The sequence below is a fragment of the Alligator mississippiensis genome, chromosome 1 (assembly GCF_030867095.1).
Source record: "Alligator mississippiensis isolate rAllMis1 chromosome 1, rAllMis1, whole genome shotgun sequence".
NCBI classification, from domain to species: domain Eukaryota; kingdom Metazoa; phylum Chordata; order Crocodylia; family Alligatoridae; genus Alligator; species Alligator mississippiensis.
This window is the reverse complement of record NC_081824.1, coordinates 442,803,244-442,820,637: the sequence shown is the minus strand read 5'-3', so window position 1 is coordinate 442,820,637 and position 17,394 is coordinate 442,803,244. Positions and strand designations below refer to the sequence as shown.

The window sequence follows — 17,394 nt, the reverse complement described above, 5'->3', positions numbered from 1 at the left end:
ATCGACATAGCCAATTTTATCCTCTTCAATATTTACATGAAGTAACTATAATAAACATCCAATTGCAAATATCCTTGTTCCATCAAATACATGGAAGGCATTTGCTCCTTTTGACTTTAGCCTTCAGCAATTTAAAATCAATACTTTCTCCTTGACACAGGACATTATTTACTAAGATGAAGCTATCTGAGATAGGAATTGGGCATTCTAAGAATTAATAATTAACCGCTAATTTAACTATCAATATTGACAGCCCTTCAGATTTAAGTATAAATTATTTTGGTCAGATAATCAAACCTAAAGTCATTTTCTTTTTAAAATATATTTATAATGATTTTAAGAATAGTTTCTGTTATTTTAAAATGCAAAATGAGGCAAGATTCCTTTTGAGGAATATTAATAATTAATTTTAATTGTTGTAGTAGTTTTTGCTTCAATCTGTTGCAATCACTGGATTGTAATTTAATCTCAGAACAACTTTCTCATGGCATTTTCAGAGAGACTTTATCAGTCTTCTAGTAGGTAAAATCTTTCTTTCTGTCTAGATTATTATACATTGTGGTTTGAGAGCACCAAAGAGAATTATATCTCTTTGGTGTGCACAAAAAAGATCAAAGCTATGCCATTGTATAATGAATACATTTGGCTTCCTAACCCTGAAGTGTCTTCAGTAATACTGTTTATAAACCTCCCTGCCTTCAAGGTATATTAAACCAGTTTGATCCTGGAGTATGTGAATGCCTAGTTAAAGTTTCTAAACGAAAATTCAGTAACAACTGAATAAATGGTTAAATATACTGATCAGAAGTAGGAGTATGATAAATATATAAATGGCAGATGATACATTAATTTCTGAGGCAAAATGGCAGAGTGCATGGGTGGATCTAGGATTCTGAAAAGCAAGGGTGCAGATGGTGTGGCGCATCATCACATATAACACCACACACATTTTTCTCCAGTTGGAAAGAAACTGAAAGTTTTGCTAATATGGTAGATGCTTACTGCTATGTTATGTATGTCCCATTACTACCTCCCTCATCACCTCACTCTCCACCACCTGCAGTAGTTGGGAAGGGGGGTGGAATTTATGATCCCCCAATATTTACATTCCATGGTAAATTACAATAAATATACATTTTCTGTTCTTTGAGTAGACTCTAATTATTGGGGGTCATCTTACATTAAGGATCATCTTGTACTCAAGTAAACCTGATAAGTTTAAAAAAAAACAACATAGCACGCTAGGCAAAAAACAGTCAAAATAGTCAAAAATTTGTTATGCCATTACTCCTGTAGTCATTATAGTTAAATGTACATGCCTTATTCAGATTTATAAAACAAAACTGGGGTTTCTTGAGCATCTTGACAGTACCTCCAATACTTCATTGTCAGTCATTTTCATACCCAGGTTACTATTAGAACTAAAAACAGTCTGCAGGGCTGTGCAATAAAAAAGACATTACCAGGAAAGGCTAACAGACAGCAAAATTGCAGAAGAAAAGAAGCTTTAATAGTGGAGCATCAAGACCATTTAAAAAGGAAAGAAGGTTGTTAACACCTGTGGAGTAGAGAGATTAACAGAAACCAGGGAGATGGTAATGAGCCATGAAGTCAGTTTGCTTCAACAGCCTGCATAGAATAGTAATGCAGCTGCCCTCCCAGGCAGCTGGTTTTAAAGTTTGGGTGGAGCAGGAATGAAAGGGGGAAAGCAACTATATTGCTGCACCCACAAGCCCCCAAGTCCATTCCTGGCAGAGGGGTTAAGGTGCCTTGCTGTGGCTCCAGAAATGTGCCTCTGACCCCTGCTCCAGAATTGTGCCTAAAACTCCCACTACTGGATTCAGCTGAAGTCCAGGGTGGCTAGCTCTGGTGCTAGTCACATCATTCTCTTTTGTGCTCTTAGCTATAGAAAATGGTGTGAATTAACTAGACAAGCCCTATGGTTCAAAAGGCTATAGCAGACCTTTGACCTTGACACACATTCTATATACACAGTGGGCACATCTACACATGCAAATGCTCTGGGTGGATTAACTCTACAGACTCTAGGCAGGAGTATACACATGGGGAAGCAGGAGCAGATTTTGCTGCTCATGATAGCAGTCTGCTCCCTGCCTCCTGCTAGCCCTACACCAGACCCCTGCAACAGTCAGAGGGAGCTCTAGCCTTTCCCTGGGTTCCAGCTGGAAGGTATCACCAGGCCATGAGACAGCTGTCTGCTGGTGGGGGCTGGGAGGTTTTCACCTGCCACTGGGAGCTGCCTGCTGCAGGGGTGGTCTCTGCCACCAGAGCCCAGGTAGGGACAATGTCCCCCTGCCCTGGCAGCAGGGAGCTCCCAGCTCCATGATTGGGGACTGTGGGCTGGGAGCTCTCTGCTGCTGGGGCAGGGGGACATTGAACCTCCCAGGACTCAGGTGGTGGAGCCCACCTTGACTGCAGGCAGATCCTGAGGACAGAGAAAAATATCCCACCCCTGGCTGACTGGGGGTACATTTGTTCCTGGTCTGCCAGCTATACATGCTATACAGTGCAGTAATTACTCCTGAGTAAATTTGCTACTTGTATTTACAGCTAGCAAATTTACTCACAATTAGAGCAAATTACTATACAATAAGTGTCCGCATACATAGAAAGTAACTGTTACTGGGTGCATCTACATGAGATGCTACATCGCCATAGCAACAACCTATTGCGCAGAGCTCATTGCTATGGCGACATAACATCACTGGGCATGAACCAGGATGGCGACACTACTGCACAGTAGCTTGGTGCTACTGAGCAGTAGCAGCTAAAAACAACCATACTGTGATGGGACTGCACAGTAAGGCCACTTAAGCATGTACTAAACAACTGTGCAGTAACAACTGCGCAGTCTACCACATATGTAGACATGCCCACTGCGCACCAAGTTGCTCTAATTTTGAGTAAACATCTTGTGTAGACATCCCCAGTGAGCATCTAATTTACATAGTGAGATTGATACATTTGGGGTAAAGGTTTAAAAGGAAAAGTAGAAGGAGGATGCAAATTAACAACCTCTTCTGCATCTTCACACCCTCCTGCACTTTAACATACACTGCATTTCTGCTAATGGTTCTGGCACCAGAACCACAGTTCCAAACAGAATACATCAAATATAAGTCACATTTTCTTTGCATATTTTGTAAATGCCAAATCTGTTCAAGTTACACTGGTTACAGCTTACTATACAGAAACATCTACAATGCCTATCACCACAGTAGCTCAGAATTTACACTAAGTTTAGCTTACACTAGGAGTTATGTTGCCAGTGAACCTAGCCCACAATCTTTAGCCACATAGCAAATATCAGCTCCTACGTCTACTCCTAAAGCAGTGCTGTTTGACAAAAGTGGTTCACAGTGTGCATTCTGCATCACTTAATTTTAATAGAAGGCATGGTGATCTTTGAAATGCTAAAGGGAACAGGAAACTTATGGAAAGTATATGTCAGTACTACAGTTACTTACTGCTCCACGTACCAATTATGCTCTTTTAGCAGCTTCACATTTTGGGCTCCTCTCTAAGGAATTTACGATAAAAAGGAATCAGTTACCATACTGGTAACTTATCATACTGGTGGCAGTTTATCTTAATATTACAGTTTAGCAGTAACAACCCCCCATCCAATATTAATAATATGGGCAGTATCACAAAAACCATAAATGCTTCCTTATTAAGGTAAGCCACTGTACTATATATATTTTTGCGTACTTTCAATTACAATGCTTTACTCATGCTTTTTTCATGAAAATTTGGTAATTTTATATTCTGTCATTTAGAGCTAGGTTTTTAACTATGTCAGTTTGGTAAGTAGTAATATCTACTAATGATAGGAATAAAAACAGTAAAGTTTCAATGTAGCTTTTATTTTAGTACATTAGTACATCTTGTGCTTTTGTTCTTTTCTTGTTTGACTCCATTCATAGAATCATCTAGAATCAAAGAATCATAGAAAATTAGGGTTGGAAGGGACCTCAGTAGATTATCTAGTCCAATCCCCCTGCTCAAAGCAAGACCATCCCCAACTAGATCATCCCAGCCAAGCCTTTTTCAAGCCAGGCCTTAAAAACCTCCAAGGATGGACATTCCACTACCTCTCTAGGTAACCTGATCCAGTGCTTCACCACCCTCCTAGTGAGAAAGTTTTTCCTAATATCCAACCTAAAATTCCTTTTGCTGCAACTTGAGAACATTGCTCCTTGTTCTGTCATCTGCCACCACTGAGAGAAGTCCAGCTCCATCCTCTTTGGAACCACTTTCCAGGTAGTTAAAGGCTGCTATCAAATCACACCTCACACTAAATAAACCCAGTCTTCTGCAGACAATAAGTCCAGTTCCCTCAGACTCTCCTTGGAAGTTATGTGCCCCACAGCCCCCTAACCATTTTCATTGTCCAGGTCCTTTGTGTGACTGGGGGGCGGGGGGGGGGGCAGAAATTGGACATAGTATTTCAGGTGTGGCTTGATCAGTGCAGAATACAGGGGAATAATAACTTCCATCAGTTTGTCGGCAATGCTCCAACTAATGAAGCCCAGTATGCTGTTAGTCTTCTTGCCAACATGGGCACACTGCTGACTCATATTCAGCTTATTGTCCACTGTAAACCCCAGGACCTATGCTGCTTAGCCAGTTGGCCCCAAGCTTGTAGCAGTGCATGGGATTTTTCAGTCCTAAGTGCAGGACTCTGCACTTGTCCTTGCTGAACTTCATGAGATTGCTTTTGGCCCAATCCTTCAATTTGTCTAGATCACTCTGAATCCTAGCCCTACCTGCCAGCATGTCTACTACACCCCCCAGCTTGGTGTCATCCACAAACTTGCTGAGGGTGCACTCCATTCCAACTTCCAGACTGTTAATGAGGATATTGAACAAAACCAGCACTCAGCTTGATACCAGCTGCCCACTAGACATTGAGCCATTGATCACTAAGTGTTGAGCCCGACAATCCTGCCAGCTTTCTATTCACCTTATAGTCCATTCGCTCAACACATACTTCCTTAACTTGCTGTGATATTATGTAAGGATAATAATAGTTTAAGGATTTTTTTTAATTACTGAATTATATTTGGGGGAAATTTTTTTTTCCCTAAAATTTACAACGAAAATACTGGGGAGGCTTCCATGTAGACTTGGCTTACCTGAACAAGATAGTACACATTCTAGGTTCCAACCATTTTTTAATCCTTACAAAAAATTATGAGATAAGTACCACTATGACAGCTCTGACTGGTTCTTCTATCTCAGGCCCACTGTGTTCCACTAACAGTGCTACTCTTCCTTCATGATATGCTCTCCCCAAACAGAAAACAACTTCTTTTATCATTCTAACATATAAGTGAAAATAGATACTAATTGCAATTATATAAACATTTTTCTTGACATGTGTTCTTTATTAAACTCACGATAAGCAAATCCCTACTTTGCTTATTATCATTATCATTAATGTTGCAGATCTATAACATCTAAGAATATTGCTGGTTTAAAGTATTTTTCATACATATATTATTTAAGGCTGAAAAAATGATTCTCTATGGGGCTCATCCAAAGTCCTCTGGAGCCAATAGAAAACATGGGAATTCAAAAAAAGTCTTGAACCAGGGCTTAAATGACCTGTGTTTATAAAACCAGAAGAGTTGCTTATACTTTAGATGTTTTTAAAATGGTATATTTTGGGGTGTGTAGGAAAAACTGAGTGAGGGGCAGATTTGATTTGAAGTTGGTTATAATCATGGGTGGATCCAGGATCCAGAGTGATCAGGTGAGTGTAACTGCTGCTGCACGGGTGTCTGTACTCCCCACCCTTCCCCATCCCCCCACCCCCACCCATTGTCATACCACAATGCAGCAGTAGCTGTTAGAGATTTTTTTTGAGCCCTCAAAGCAGATACAATTCTCCTGCCTCCAACTTTGCTTTGGGCACCACCTGCACTCTCAATCCCCACTCCCTCTCTCCTGCAGGTGTTTCCCATGGGTGTAGGAAGGGAGGGTCCTGCCCACTGGTGCTACTGCCATGGGTTAACCCAGGGATGAGGAAGCCCTAGGGCTGCTCCTGCCCCACACCAAATGGGGCCTGAACTGAGCCACTACACAAGGTGCCAGTCTTACCCATGGATAGCAATGGTAGCAGACAGGTTTCTCCTTCTAGCTCCTGGCCTTGCTCCCAGGTCCCCATTGGCCAAGAACAGGCAATTGAAGGGTGGACCATTTTCTGCCACTGTCATCTCCATCCCAGACTGGCATCCTGCATAGCAATTTTCCATAGGTGAAGTCCCCTGACTGGTGGCAGAAACCTGACAGAGGGGACTAGAAGCAGGGACCCACCCACTGCCAACAAGCCCAGGACCCCATGCAGCTGCTCCTAACAGCCTTCAGCTGGATTGGGGTGGGAGCAGTCATGGGACATTCCCCACCCATGGTCTGTTAGGGACAGTGGCAGTGGTGGGCAGTTCTCAACTTTCTCACCTTCTCTCTATTTGGCCTCCCAAATATCCCTAGCCAGCCTGGGGCTCTAGCCACACCTTGGACTCTTCAGGGGATCCACGTGTCTATGGCCGTCAGGAACTAGATCCACTGGCAGGTGATCCATACTGTTAATGTGGGGGTGGTGGATAACTGCACCACTGAATCCCCCCTGTATCTACCCCTGCTTATAATGTAATAATTAGATCATACATTGACATATTAAGCATCATTTTTTTTTAAACTGGCATTTTTGTGTACATGGAGCCAGTTCCATAGACAGAAACTCACTTTCTTTTTATCACAATAACTATTTAAATCCCAGCTATGCAACTGATGAAGAGTGTATAAAAGATTTCAGGTGCTCTACATATTTGTTTAAAATAAAGAAAGGGAAGAATGGTGAAAAATCAGTGAGTCAACTAATCTATTTATTATCTATCTTGGATCTTGTCCTGACCAACAGGGAAGAACTAGTTGAGAATGTGGGTAACTTGGGAAGAAATGATCACAACACATGAGAATTCCAGATCCTGAGACAGAGAAAGCATGAGGTCAGCAAAATTAAGATGCTAGATTTCAAAACGGTGGATTTCATTTGACTCAAGGAGCTAATAGGCATGATATCATTGGAGGATAGATTGAAAATAGAGATGCCCAGGAAGGCTGGAAGCTTCTAAGGGGCACAGTATTGGAAGCCCAACAAGAAATTGTCCTGACACAATGAAAGCACAAGAAGAATGGAAAGAGACCCAATGTAGCTGCACAAGGAGTTTCTAAAATGCTTCAAATGCAAAATGCCTCAAAAAAATTAATCCGTAGTCAGATGCCTAATAAAGATTCAGCAAGGCTTTAGACAAAGTCCCATGTGACTTTCTTAAAAACAAATTGGAGAAATGTGTGTTAGATAAAACTACTAGAAGCTGGATAGATATCTGGCTCAAAAGCTATGAACAAAGGGTCATTATTAACAGGTCCACATCAGGATGGATGGAAGTTTTGAGTGGAGTGTCTGTCCTGGGCCCAATGCTCAACATGTTTGTTAATGATTTGGATGCTGGTATAGAAAGCTTGAGCAAGTTTGCAGATGACACAAAACTGGAAAGGACTGCGAACATTTTAGAGAATGCAGAGTGATTTAGAAGGATCTCAACAGATAGAAAAGTTGGACTAGAGCTAACAGGATGAAGTTCAATGTGGACAAATGCAAAGTGCTAAACTTCAGGACAATGAAAAACACAAATATAAAACAGGTGACACTTGTCTGGATGTGGAGAAGTTAGAGAGGGTCTAGAGGTGGGCAAAATGATCAAAGGCGTAGAAGGCAAATTAGATGAGAGGCTGAAGGAGCTAGGCATGTTCAGTTTGTGGAAGTCACTTAAGAGGGGACAAGATAACAGTCTTCAAATACTTGAAGGGCTGCCAAGAGAAGAGGGAAAGCACCATTCTTCTCATACTATAGAGTGGAGGATGCAGACCAATGCCTGGAAGTTGTAGCAAAGTACATTTAGATTGGATATCCAGAAAAACTTCTATGCTGATAGAACAGTGAAGCAGTGGAATACATTGCCTAGCGAAATTATGGACTCTACATCACTGCGGGTGTTCAAGAAGAGTTTGGACAGCCACTGGCCAGGGATAATCTAGGCAAAGCTATGCCTATTTTCTGTCATGAGTATTTCCCATACTTCTAGGCTTTGCTGGTTGCACCCCCTGCACACCTCTTTTTCTGCTATTGTTTCACGGTGTTTGTAAGCCTCCTCAGAGGCATAGGGTGCTGGCTACAGCTAAGACTGGGGACTTCAACTGGGGTGTGCCCATTCTCTGCTACGAGCAAAGTATGAGGTTCGTGGCTAGAGGGTCTTGCCCCTCCACATCACCATATTTGGAGTGCTGAAGGAGTTTTACCCCATGGTCAGATTGGTATGGACTGTGGGGGTCTTTGCCTTCCTATGTAGTGGGGGGCATGGACCTCTACCAAGACCTCTTGAGCATATATTGACAACCTTTTATAGAAGCAGGACATTGGCTGCTGTGGTTCCACTGCCTTACCTGTGGCAGGTTAGGGTGTTATGTCTATGTTGTGTCACTGCTGAAGGTAGTCTTATGCAGAGTTTAGATTATGGGTGTACGGGATGATTTGGGTAGGGATGAACCTGCCTCAGGCAGGGGGTTGGACTAGATGACCTCTGGAGGTGCCTTCCAGCCCTACATCACTATGACTGTATAACTCAAGTTTAGTCTGAAATTTACAAGCATGTTTATCTTCATGTTGACCTCTCAACCACAACTGTGTAGATATCAAATCTCATCAACAGATATATTCAAGATTTAGAAGGAAATAAGATAAACAAATGAAGAAGCTCCAAAGACTGCCATATGCATTTTGGAAGCATAGCATTCAATCTGCTTTAGACCTAGTAAATGAATTCTTAAACATTCTAGTGTGGCCATCCTAGCAACCTCAAAAAGATGGCACAAATTTCAAATGAAAATGTTATCCTTTTACAAGTTTATTCTTTAAATATCGTATATATGATTCCTATATTTAAGAATTTTATTATTATACTGTAAGTCCTACATTTCTGTAGGCACATATGCACATGCAATTAATGCACAGCAATAAATTGTTGTGCATATAATGCCACAGTTTATTGCTCCTGGACAGCATGTTTGAACGTGCAGCTGGGGCCGCAGTGTGTTGAGCCAGGTTGGAGCATTCCTGGCTGGCACGGGTTCTGGGGGGGTCAGCCTTCCAGTCCCAGGGCTGCTCCAACCTGGCTCATCATGGTGCAAATGGGCTGGCTGGAGCACAAAGATGTTCTTAAGGCTAGCCAGCAGGCAGCCCCAACACTGCAGCACCCTCACGCCCCAGCCAGCCCCATCAGCGTCTACACATACGTTGCTGTGAAGTAAAAATCTCCACCACAGGATAGTGCTTGTGTTTACAAGTACTAACCTATGACAGAGTTAGTTAGTTTACTCAGTCCTAATAGTGCTTCATGTGTAGACACTGAGGTGTTTACTGCAGAGCTAATTAGGCAACTCTGCAGTAAACGTCTGGTGTAGATGCGCCCAGTCTTATTTTAGTCCACAGACAATATATTTTTTGACAATTAGCCTATGATATATATTTGTTTCTCTAAGATTCAAAGTATATATAAAATATATTGTTACCTGGTAGTGATTTAGACCACTTGACTACAGAAAGGAGTTGCCTCTCACATAGCTGATTTAGACTGGTCAGTAAAGAACTTGGTGTTTCAGGTTTCGTGTTGTCATAACCTGCATAGACAACTTCTGGCTCAATGCCCTGTAGGACACTTATCAATGGGGGAACAAACTGTATATCATGATTGGGAGAAAAGGATAGCCTCTGGGCTAGAGCTTGATTTTCTTCTGGAAGGCCTGAAGACTGCTGTAGTGCAACATCTAGTGTCCTCACAACTTTGACTTTGTTAAACTTTTTAAACTTTCGACCTGAAAAAAAAAAGAACAGAATATTTAAAAATCTAGCACAAAGCACATACACCTTCTAGTAGTGCTAGATTACACTTTTAATCTCTATGTGGAAACTGCAGACCTGTCTCTTGGGTTTTTTCTTCTATTTTGCTTTCTTTTAAAACTCTACGTTATATAATTTAAAAGATTTGTAGTAACTTCCTAAAGTTATTTTTTCCTTTGAGGGAGAAACAGAAAGAAACAAAATAGAATACATTAGGACATTTTATGGCACCCTTCCATTATGCTTGTCATCATGGCCAAGGTTACTGCAACCTGCTAAAGTATTTCTGGTTCAGTTCCCACTATCCTATGTTTACTGCCAAGCCAACTGGCTCTGCAATTCAATTTCTGCTGAATGTAAGTTAATGATACTGCTCCATTGCTTTCTTCTGCCCTCAGAAAAATGCAACTTATTTCTTGATATAGATAGAAGCTTCTTGCTCCCCACTTCCACACACAGAGATAGCAATTCTCTCTCTTAGCTAAATTCCATTATGGCTTAAATTGCCAGAATTCTCCCTGGGAAACCCAGAAACAGAATGAAAATGAAAAACTGTGGGTTAGGGGAAAATGTACAAGTGTTGAGGATACCAGAGGCAATATCCACAAAAAAATTATTAGTAAATGACCTTTCCTTAAAAACTGCCTCTTTGCCTATCTGGTGGTATACAACTCCAAATAATGTAAACTGAGGAACATTAACTAAAGAAACATTGCAGAACTGCCCTTAAAAAGTAAGTACAAGTATTACATCTAGATGTCAAGCCAGGAAAAATGTTACAGTAAATATATGTACAGTACTTTAGATAGTAGCTCTTCAGATTTCTATTGTGCAAACATTCTGGAGGCATACTGTATAGTTCACTTTAGGTAGAGCCAACTTAGCTAACATATAGGCTAGGGACAGAAATTACACATAAACCAGCATACATGATCAAAAACCAGTTCAAATACGTAACACAACAGAAGTTCAGTGCATATGCACTGTTTTCAAAGTGGCTGAAACTAGTAAGATAAACCTGGATGGACGACATATCAGACTTAACTGATTTACGTTAAATTGGTTTATTGAACTTCTGTCCCAGATCCCCTCCAGATTCAAGTTAATTCACAGTTCCCCAGCATCCTGGGATGCTTTGCACCCCCCTGCCCTCCCCCCGCAAACTCTCCCTCGCAGGCTGGGGGATGAGCCCTGCCCCACGCTATCTGCTACAGCTAAGCAGGGAGGCATGCTCTAGCACCCCCTGACTTTAGACCTGGGGCACTGCAAATCTGCAACTGCATTTCCAGAATCAAAAGTGAATGTCTGTTACTTGCTTACCAGTTTAATCCATGCAGTTTAGAGTAACCTGTGAAGATTTAATAGATTCAGCCTTGGCCTTTTTGACTGTCTGTACTTAGCCATAAATACAGCATATACAGACTAATTCAAGTATAAGAATGCTGCATGGAAATGCATATACCATGTGCTGGTCACTATTTTTGAACATATCACTGTTCTAACAACATCCAAACCTTTTGCCAATGAATGCATGCATGGATAAAACACTTACATCTTCCAATTTCTAATTTAAAAAAAATAACAAGGTGATAGTTGAGGCTGTAAAACCCCAGATTATCACTTCAGGCATGGGGAAGGTTTTGCAAGTTCCACAAGCTGAGGGGAATAGTGGAACTAATGAGGTTGGGAATGCATGGCCCTTTCATAGCTTTGATTTCAATTCTGGTGGTGAACTTTTATTTGGTCCCACCAGGATCCAGGAGCTTCAGGAAACCAGCCCTAAACCAGCAACACACCTATAGACTAGGGAACACCCTTCCTGTCAACACGGTGGCAGAAAGGGATCTTGGAACCATTGTAGAGAAAGCGGTCAGTAAGGCTAACCACACCTTGGGTAGCGTGAGTCTACAGATGCATCACAAGCAGGTCCAGGGAGGTGATCCTTCCCCTCTATGTGGCACTGGTCAGGCCACAGTTGGAGTACTGTGTCTAGTTCTGGGCACCTCACTTCAAGAGGGATGTGGCTAGCGCTGAGAGGGTCCAGAGAAGGGCTACTCACATGGTCAAGGGGCAGCAGGTCAGGCCCTACGAAGAGAGGCTAAAGTGCCTGAATCTATTCAGGCTCCACCAGAGAAGGCTGATAGGGGATCTGATGGCCATTTACAAACTCACAAGGGGGGGACCAGCGGAAATTGGGTGAGGCTCTGTTCCCCCAGGGAACCATCAGGGGTTACTAGGAATAATGACCACAAATTGTTAGAGAAAAGGTTCAGGCTGGACATCAGGAGGCATTACTTTATGGTTAGGGCTGCCAGGCTCTGAAATGGACTCCCAAGGGAGGTGGTGCTCTGTTCTACCTTGGGAGTCTTCAAGAGGAAGCTGGATAGATATTTAGCTAGGGTGTTATGACCCCAGCACTCATTCCTGCCCAGGGCAGGGGTTCGGACCTGTTGACCTGTTTAGGTCCCTTCCGACCCTAAGCACTATGATATTATGACACTAAAGTGGGCATATACAAAGGCGAATGCAAAGAAGGGAAGAAATAAAAGTAATAGAAACATAAACTTTTGTATTTATATGGATGGATTAAGCTTCAGCTTTTGAAAGTTTTTATGGTGCATAACCTGACAAAAAAGTATTGCTGCAAATTATCATTTGAAATGGAATCAGTATACCATGCTTTTAGATGGATGATACTTCAGTTTGAAGGAGAGCAAATCATTCTGTGAACTTGAAATTTGTAAATGGAACCTATTTTATCATAAATAAGGAAGACAGAGGCATCTCTCTAGCCTCTTCGCCTTCTTTTTTATTCTATTTAATATTATCGCAGGGCACGTTTTGTTTGGCAAACAATATATAGTTAAAATGCAAATTCAGTCATATAGAACTATTTGTGAATTCAAGGTGAATTGTAAAAAAGAAAGAAACAGTTACGGCTGGCATAAAATTTGGGTTTCAGATTCACAAATGCGCTGAAGGAGGTAGGTCATAGCACCCCTCTGTACGTGATAACACACCTCTTAGTTTCATAGTAGCTAGGGTCAGGAGGGACCTGAAGAGATCATCTAGCCTGACCCCCTGCCACAGGCAGGAATGAATGCTGGGTTCACAAGACCCCAGACAGGTGATTGTCCAACCTCCTCTTGAATTTGCCAAAGGTAGGAGCGAGGACCACTTCCCTGGGAAGTTGGTTCCAGATTTTGGCCACCCTAACTGTAAAATATTGCCTTCTGATCTCTAACCTAAACCTATTCTCCATCAGCTTATTACCATTGATCCTGGTCACCCCAGGTGGTGCTGGGGAGAAATGGGCTCTACTTATCTGCTGTTGCTCTCCCCTGATGAGTTTGTAGGCAGCCACCAGGTCCCCCCTCAGCCTCCTCTTGCTGAGGCTGAACAGATTCAGGTCCCTTAGTGTCTCCTCGTAGGGCCTGTCCTGCTGCCCTCTCACCAAGCAGGTGGCCCTCCTCTGAACCCTCTCCAGGCTGGCCACATCTTTTTTAAAGTGCGGAGCCCAGTACTGGATGCAATACTCCAATTGAGACCTGACCAATGTCGCATAGAGGGGGAGTATCACCTCTCTGGACCAGCTTGAGGTGCATCTTTGGATGCATGACAAGGTATGGCTGGCCTTGCTGGCTACGGTCTGGCATTTGCAGCTCATGTTCATCTTGGAGTCAATAATGACTCCAAGATCCCTTTCTGCCTCTCTGCTTTCAAGAGGGGAACTCCCCAGCTTGTATGTATGCTGTGGATTTCTTCTCCCAAGGTGCAGCACCCTGCATTTGTCTACGTTGAACCCATCCTATTCTCATCTGCCCACTTCTGTAGTCTGTCTAAATCTAGTTGCAGCCTCTCTCTCCCTTCAAGTATGTCCACCTCGCCCCACATCTTAGTGTCAACAGCAAACTTGGACAGCGTGTTTTCCACCCCCTCGTCCAAGTTGCTGATTAAGATGTTAAACAGCGCGGGTCCGAGGACCAAGCCCTGGGGTACTCTACTGCTCACATCTCACCAGGTTGAGTACAACCCGTCCACCACTACTCTCTGGGTGCACCCCATCAGCCAATTTTTTACCCATCCAACTGTGTAGGCATCAATGCCACAGTCACTTAATTTATTGATGAGGATGGGGTGAGAGACAGTGTCAAAGGCCTTCTTAAAGTCTAGAAAGACTATGTGCATGGCAACACCATCATCCAAGGATTTAGTTACTTGGTCATAAAAGGCAATCAGGTTGGTCAGGCAGGACTGCAGATTTAAAAACGTCTAGCCCATCGAGAAGATCCCTAACTGCATCTGCACTGACTGAAGGCCTGACAGAGCTATCCCCAAGATTGTCCCTACCTCTGGTAGGTGGGATGTCCCAGTCCCTGTTCAGGAAAACAGAGGCAAAGAAACAGTTAAAAATATCAGCTTTCTTGTCTGGCATAGCCACAAGATAACCATTTGCGTCTTGCAGGGGCCCTACATTGCCTGGTGCCCTCTTCTTGCTCCCAATGTACTTGAAAGAGGACTTTTTGTTGTCCTTAATCCTGGACGCTAGCCTGAGTTCCATCTCTACCTTGGCCTTCCTAATAGCCCTCTTACACACCTGGGCCAAGGAGTACTCTTCCTTGGTGATAGCTTCTCCCTTCCACTGGTTGTACACCCCACTTTAGTCCTCAGGCATTGCTGAATGCCCTTGCTGAGCCAAGGGGGTTTCTGAGCACTCTTACTCCCCTTGCTTCTCTCAGGGACTGTTATCCTTTGGGCCTGGAGGATCATCCCCTTAAGGTACGACCATCCCTCGTGGACTCCCATCTCCTCTACCTTCTGGGCCCTCAGTGCCTCCCCCAATAGTCTCCTAAGCTCATTGAAGTTGGCCCTTCTGAAGTCGAGGGCTTTAGCCTCGGTATAAGCCCTTGACACCCTACGTTGGATAGTGAAATCCAGCAGGTGATGATCGCTATTGCCTAGGTGGTCAAGGACTTGCAGTCCCCTCACCAGGTCATCCCCCGTGGCCAGGACCAGGTCCAGCAAGGCATTACCCCTAGTGGGGCTGTGCACTTCCTGGATAAGGTGAAGGTCCTGTAATACAGCCAGGAACCTACGCGAGCGGTCAGACCTGGCTATCTGCTCCTCCCAGCAAATGTCTGGGTAATTGAGGTCACCCATGACAATAACATCCCTTGACCTAACCACCTCCATAAGCTGACTGGAGAAGTCCTAGTCCAGCTCTTTCCCCTGGTTGGGTGGTCTGTAGTAGACACCCACTGAAAGGTCCCTTTCACCACGCCCCCCTTGTAGTTTGACCCATAGTGTCTCTGCCAGACTCTCCTCTAACCCGAAGCTAATCCTTGATGATGTGAGGTGCTCTGTATTCCATCTTCCCACTGGTTAGAGCCCTGACCAAGGAGGCAAGGCTGCAATTCCAGAAAGAAATTAGAACCCACTACTCCCATCTCCAAAGACAGTTCTCTAACCACCAGCCTGTACACAAGTCTGGGCTGGGGCTTGATCAATATATTCTGTTGACACTGTTCTACCCCATGCAAAATACTTAAAAATATATATATTCAGGCAGATTCTCCTGCCTACTGGTTAGGAGCGTGCTTCAGAGATTGTGACAAAGTCAAGTTCAAATCCACCCTGTGACGGATTCATGGCAGGGATTTGAATCAAGGTCTCTTCCTTCCCAGAAAAAAAGTGCTATAAAATACTCTAGGAAGTGAGTCTTTCAACCCCTCCACTCAAAATCCCACCCCCCCTCCCCCCAAATATGTGAGACAAAGAACAAGAAAAAGAATGACCCTCTAGTTCAGTGGTTAGGGCACTTACATGGGAGATGAATTCTTCAAATTTCCAGTCGCTCCTCCAGTGAATGTTTAATTACATACACAAAGTGAAATTGTTAACAGATATGTCTAGAGCACATCCCACACATCTGCTCCTGCCTGCATGTTCCATAGCTGAAAATACAGTGGTAAAGCTGTTCTTGGGACATCCCTTTGTGTCCATTCCTGAAACCTTGGTCTCTAGCATGCTTGATAATAGGTGTTGGGGGACACCTGAGGAATGGCAGTACTGTAGCATTTCTAGGTTTGGAGCATGATGGTGGAAGCATGTGGTGAAGCAGGTTCAAAGATTCCGTCCCAGGAGAGAGAGTGTAGCTATACTGAACAGGAGAGACAGGAACACCCTGCTCCTCCATGAATACCTTCTGGCTCACAGGGAGTAGGTGGTAGCCATGTTGGTCTAACGACATAGGCAGACAAGGTTTTTTTAGGTAAATATGATATCTTTTATTAGACAAACTCAGATAGTTGGAAAAATTCTCCTTAGCAAGCTTTCAGGCACAAACACTTTTTGTGATGCTTCCTCAGCCTGAGGAAGGGTGTTTGTGGCCAAAAGCTTGCTAAGAAGAATTTTTCCAACTATCTGAGTTGGTCTAATAAAAGATATCAGATTCACCCAAAGAACCTTGTCTGCCTCTGGCTCACAGAGCATTCCTTTGGGTGGTAGAGGCTGTGGGTTCAAATCCTTTCAGGCAGAGGAGGTAACTGAACAGGGGTCTCCCATATCCTGGGCTATGATCTTTGATGAAAGGGGAGCTCCTCCTTCAGCAATTTCATGAAAAAAAGGACTTTTTATTGACCTTGATATTTGTAGCTAGCTGGAGTTCCATCGCAGCCTTGGCTTTCCTGGTTTGCTCTCTGCAGGTCTGGACCAAAGCAGAGTATTCCTCCTTGGTGGTGGTTCCAGTCCTCCATCCTTTGTAAGTCTTCCTTTTAAGATGCAGGAGGTCCGCCAGTTCCCTGGAAAGCTAAGGGGGCTGCTGTGCCCTTTTGTTGCCTTTCCTCCTAGATGGGATTGACTTTGCTTGCGCATCCAGGATTGCTTCCTTGAGGAGCAACCACTCGTCCTGAACTTCCCTTCCCCTTGGGTTGTGGCCCTTCAGGGCCTCACTGACAAGCCTCCTTAGCTTGTCAATGTCAGCTTTCCTGAAGTCAAGGACTTCTGTATTACTGACTGACTTGCCAGCTTTACGGCAGATGGTGAAGGTGATCAGCTCGTGGTCACTGTCACCCAGCTTCCCTTTGATTGTTAGGTCACTGATTAGGTCATCCCCAGTTGCCAATACAAGGTCGAGCAGCGTCTTATCTCTCGTTGGCCCATAGACTTCCTGCATCAGATAGAGGACATCCATGCATGAGAAAGTTTTACAACCGCTGGGATTTGGCTGAGCGCTCCTCCCATGAGATGTCTGGGTAGTTAAAGTTTCCCATGACAATCATGCAACAGGAGTGCGCTGCCTCAGCTAATTCCCTGGCAAACTTCTGATCAAGCAAGGTCTTGACTCTGGGTAGGGGGTCTGTAGTGGACTCCCACCACAGTATTCCCTGTGCCATGTTCCCCACGGATCT

At 43.6% G+C, this 17,394-nt stretch overlaps 1 protein-coding gene across 5 annotated transcripts in view; it reads right to left on the bottom strand.

Annotated features, from left to right (window-relative positions):
* Positions 1-17,394, bottom strand: part of PGR (progesterone receptor) — a 102,218-nt gene that overhangs the window by 34,466 nt on the left and 50,358 nt on the right. For 4 of the 5 annotated variants that reach the window (XM_059721124.1, XM_019482037.2, XM_059721117.1 and 1 more), the window contains exon 4: positions 9,658-9,960. The exons of the other annotated variant lie outside the window; for it this stretch is intronic. In XM_059721124.1, coding sequence (XP_059577107.1) covers positions 9,658-9,960 — 303 coding nt within the window. The remainder of the gene's footprint in view (positions 1-9,657; positions 9,961-17,394) is intronic. 5 annotated transcript variants of the gene reach the window in all.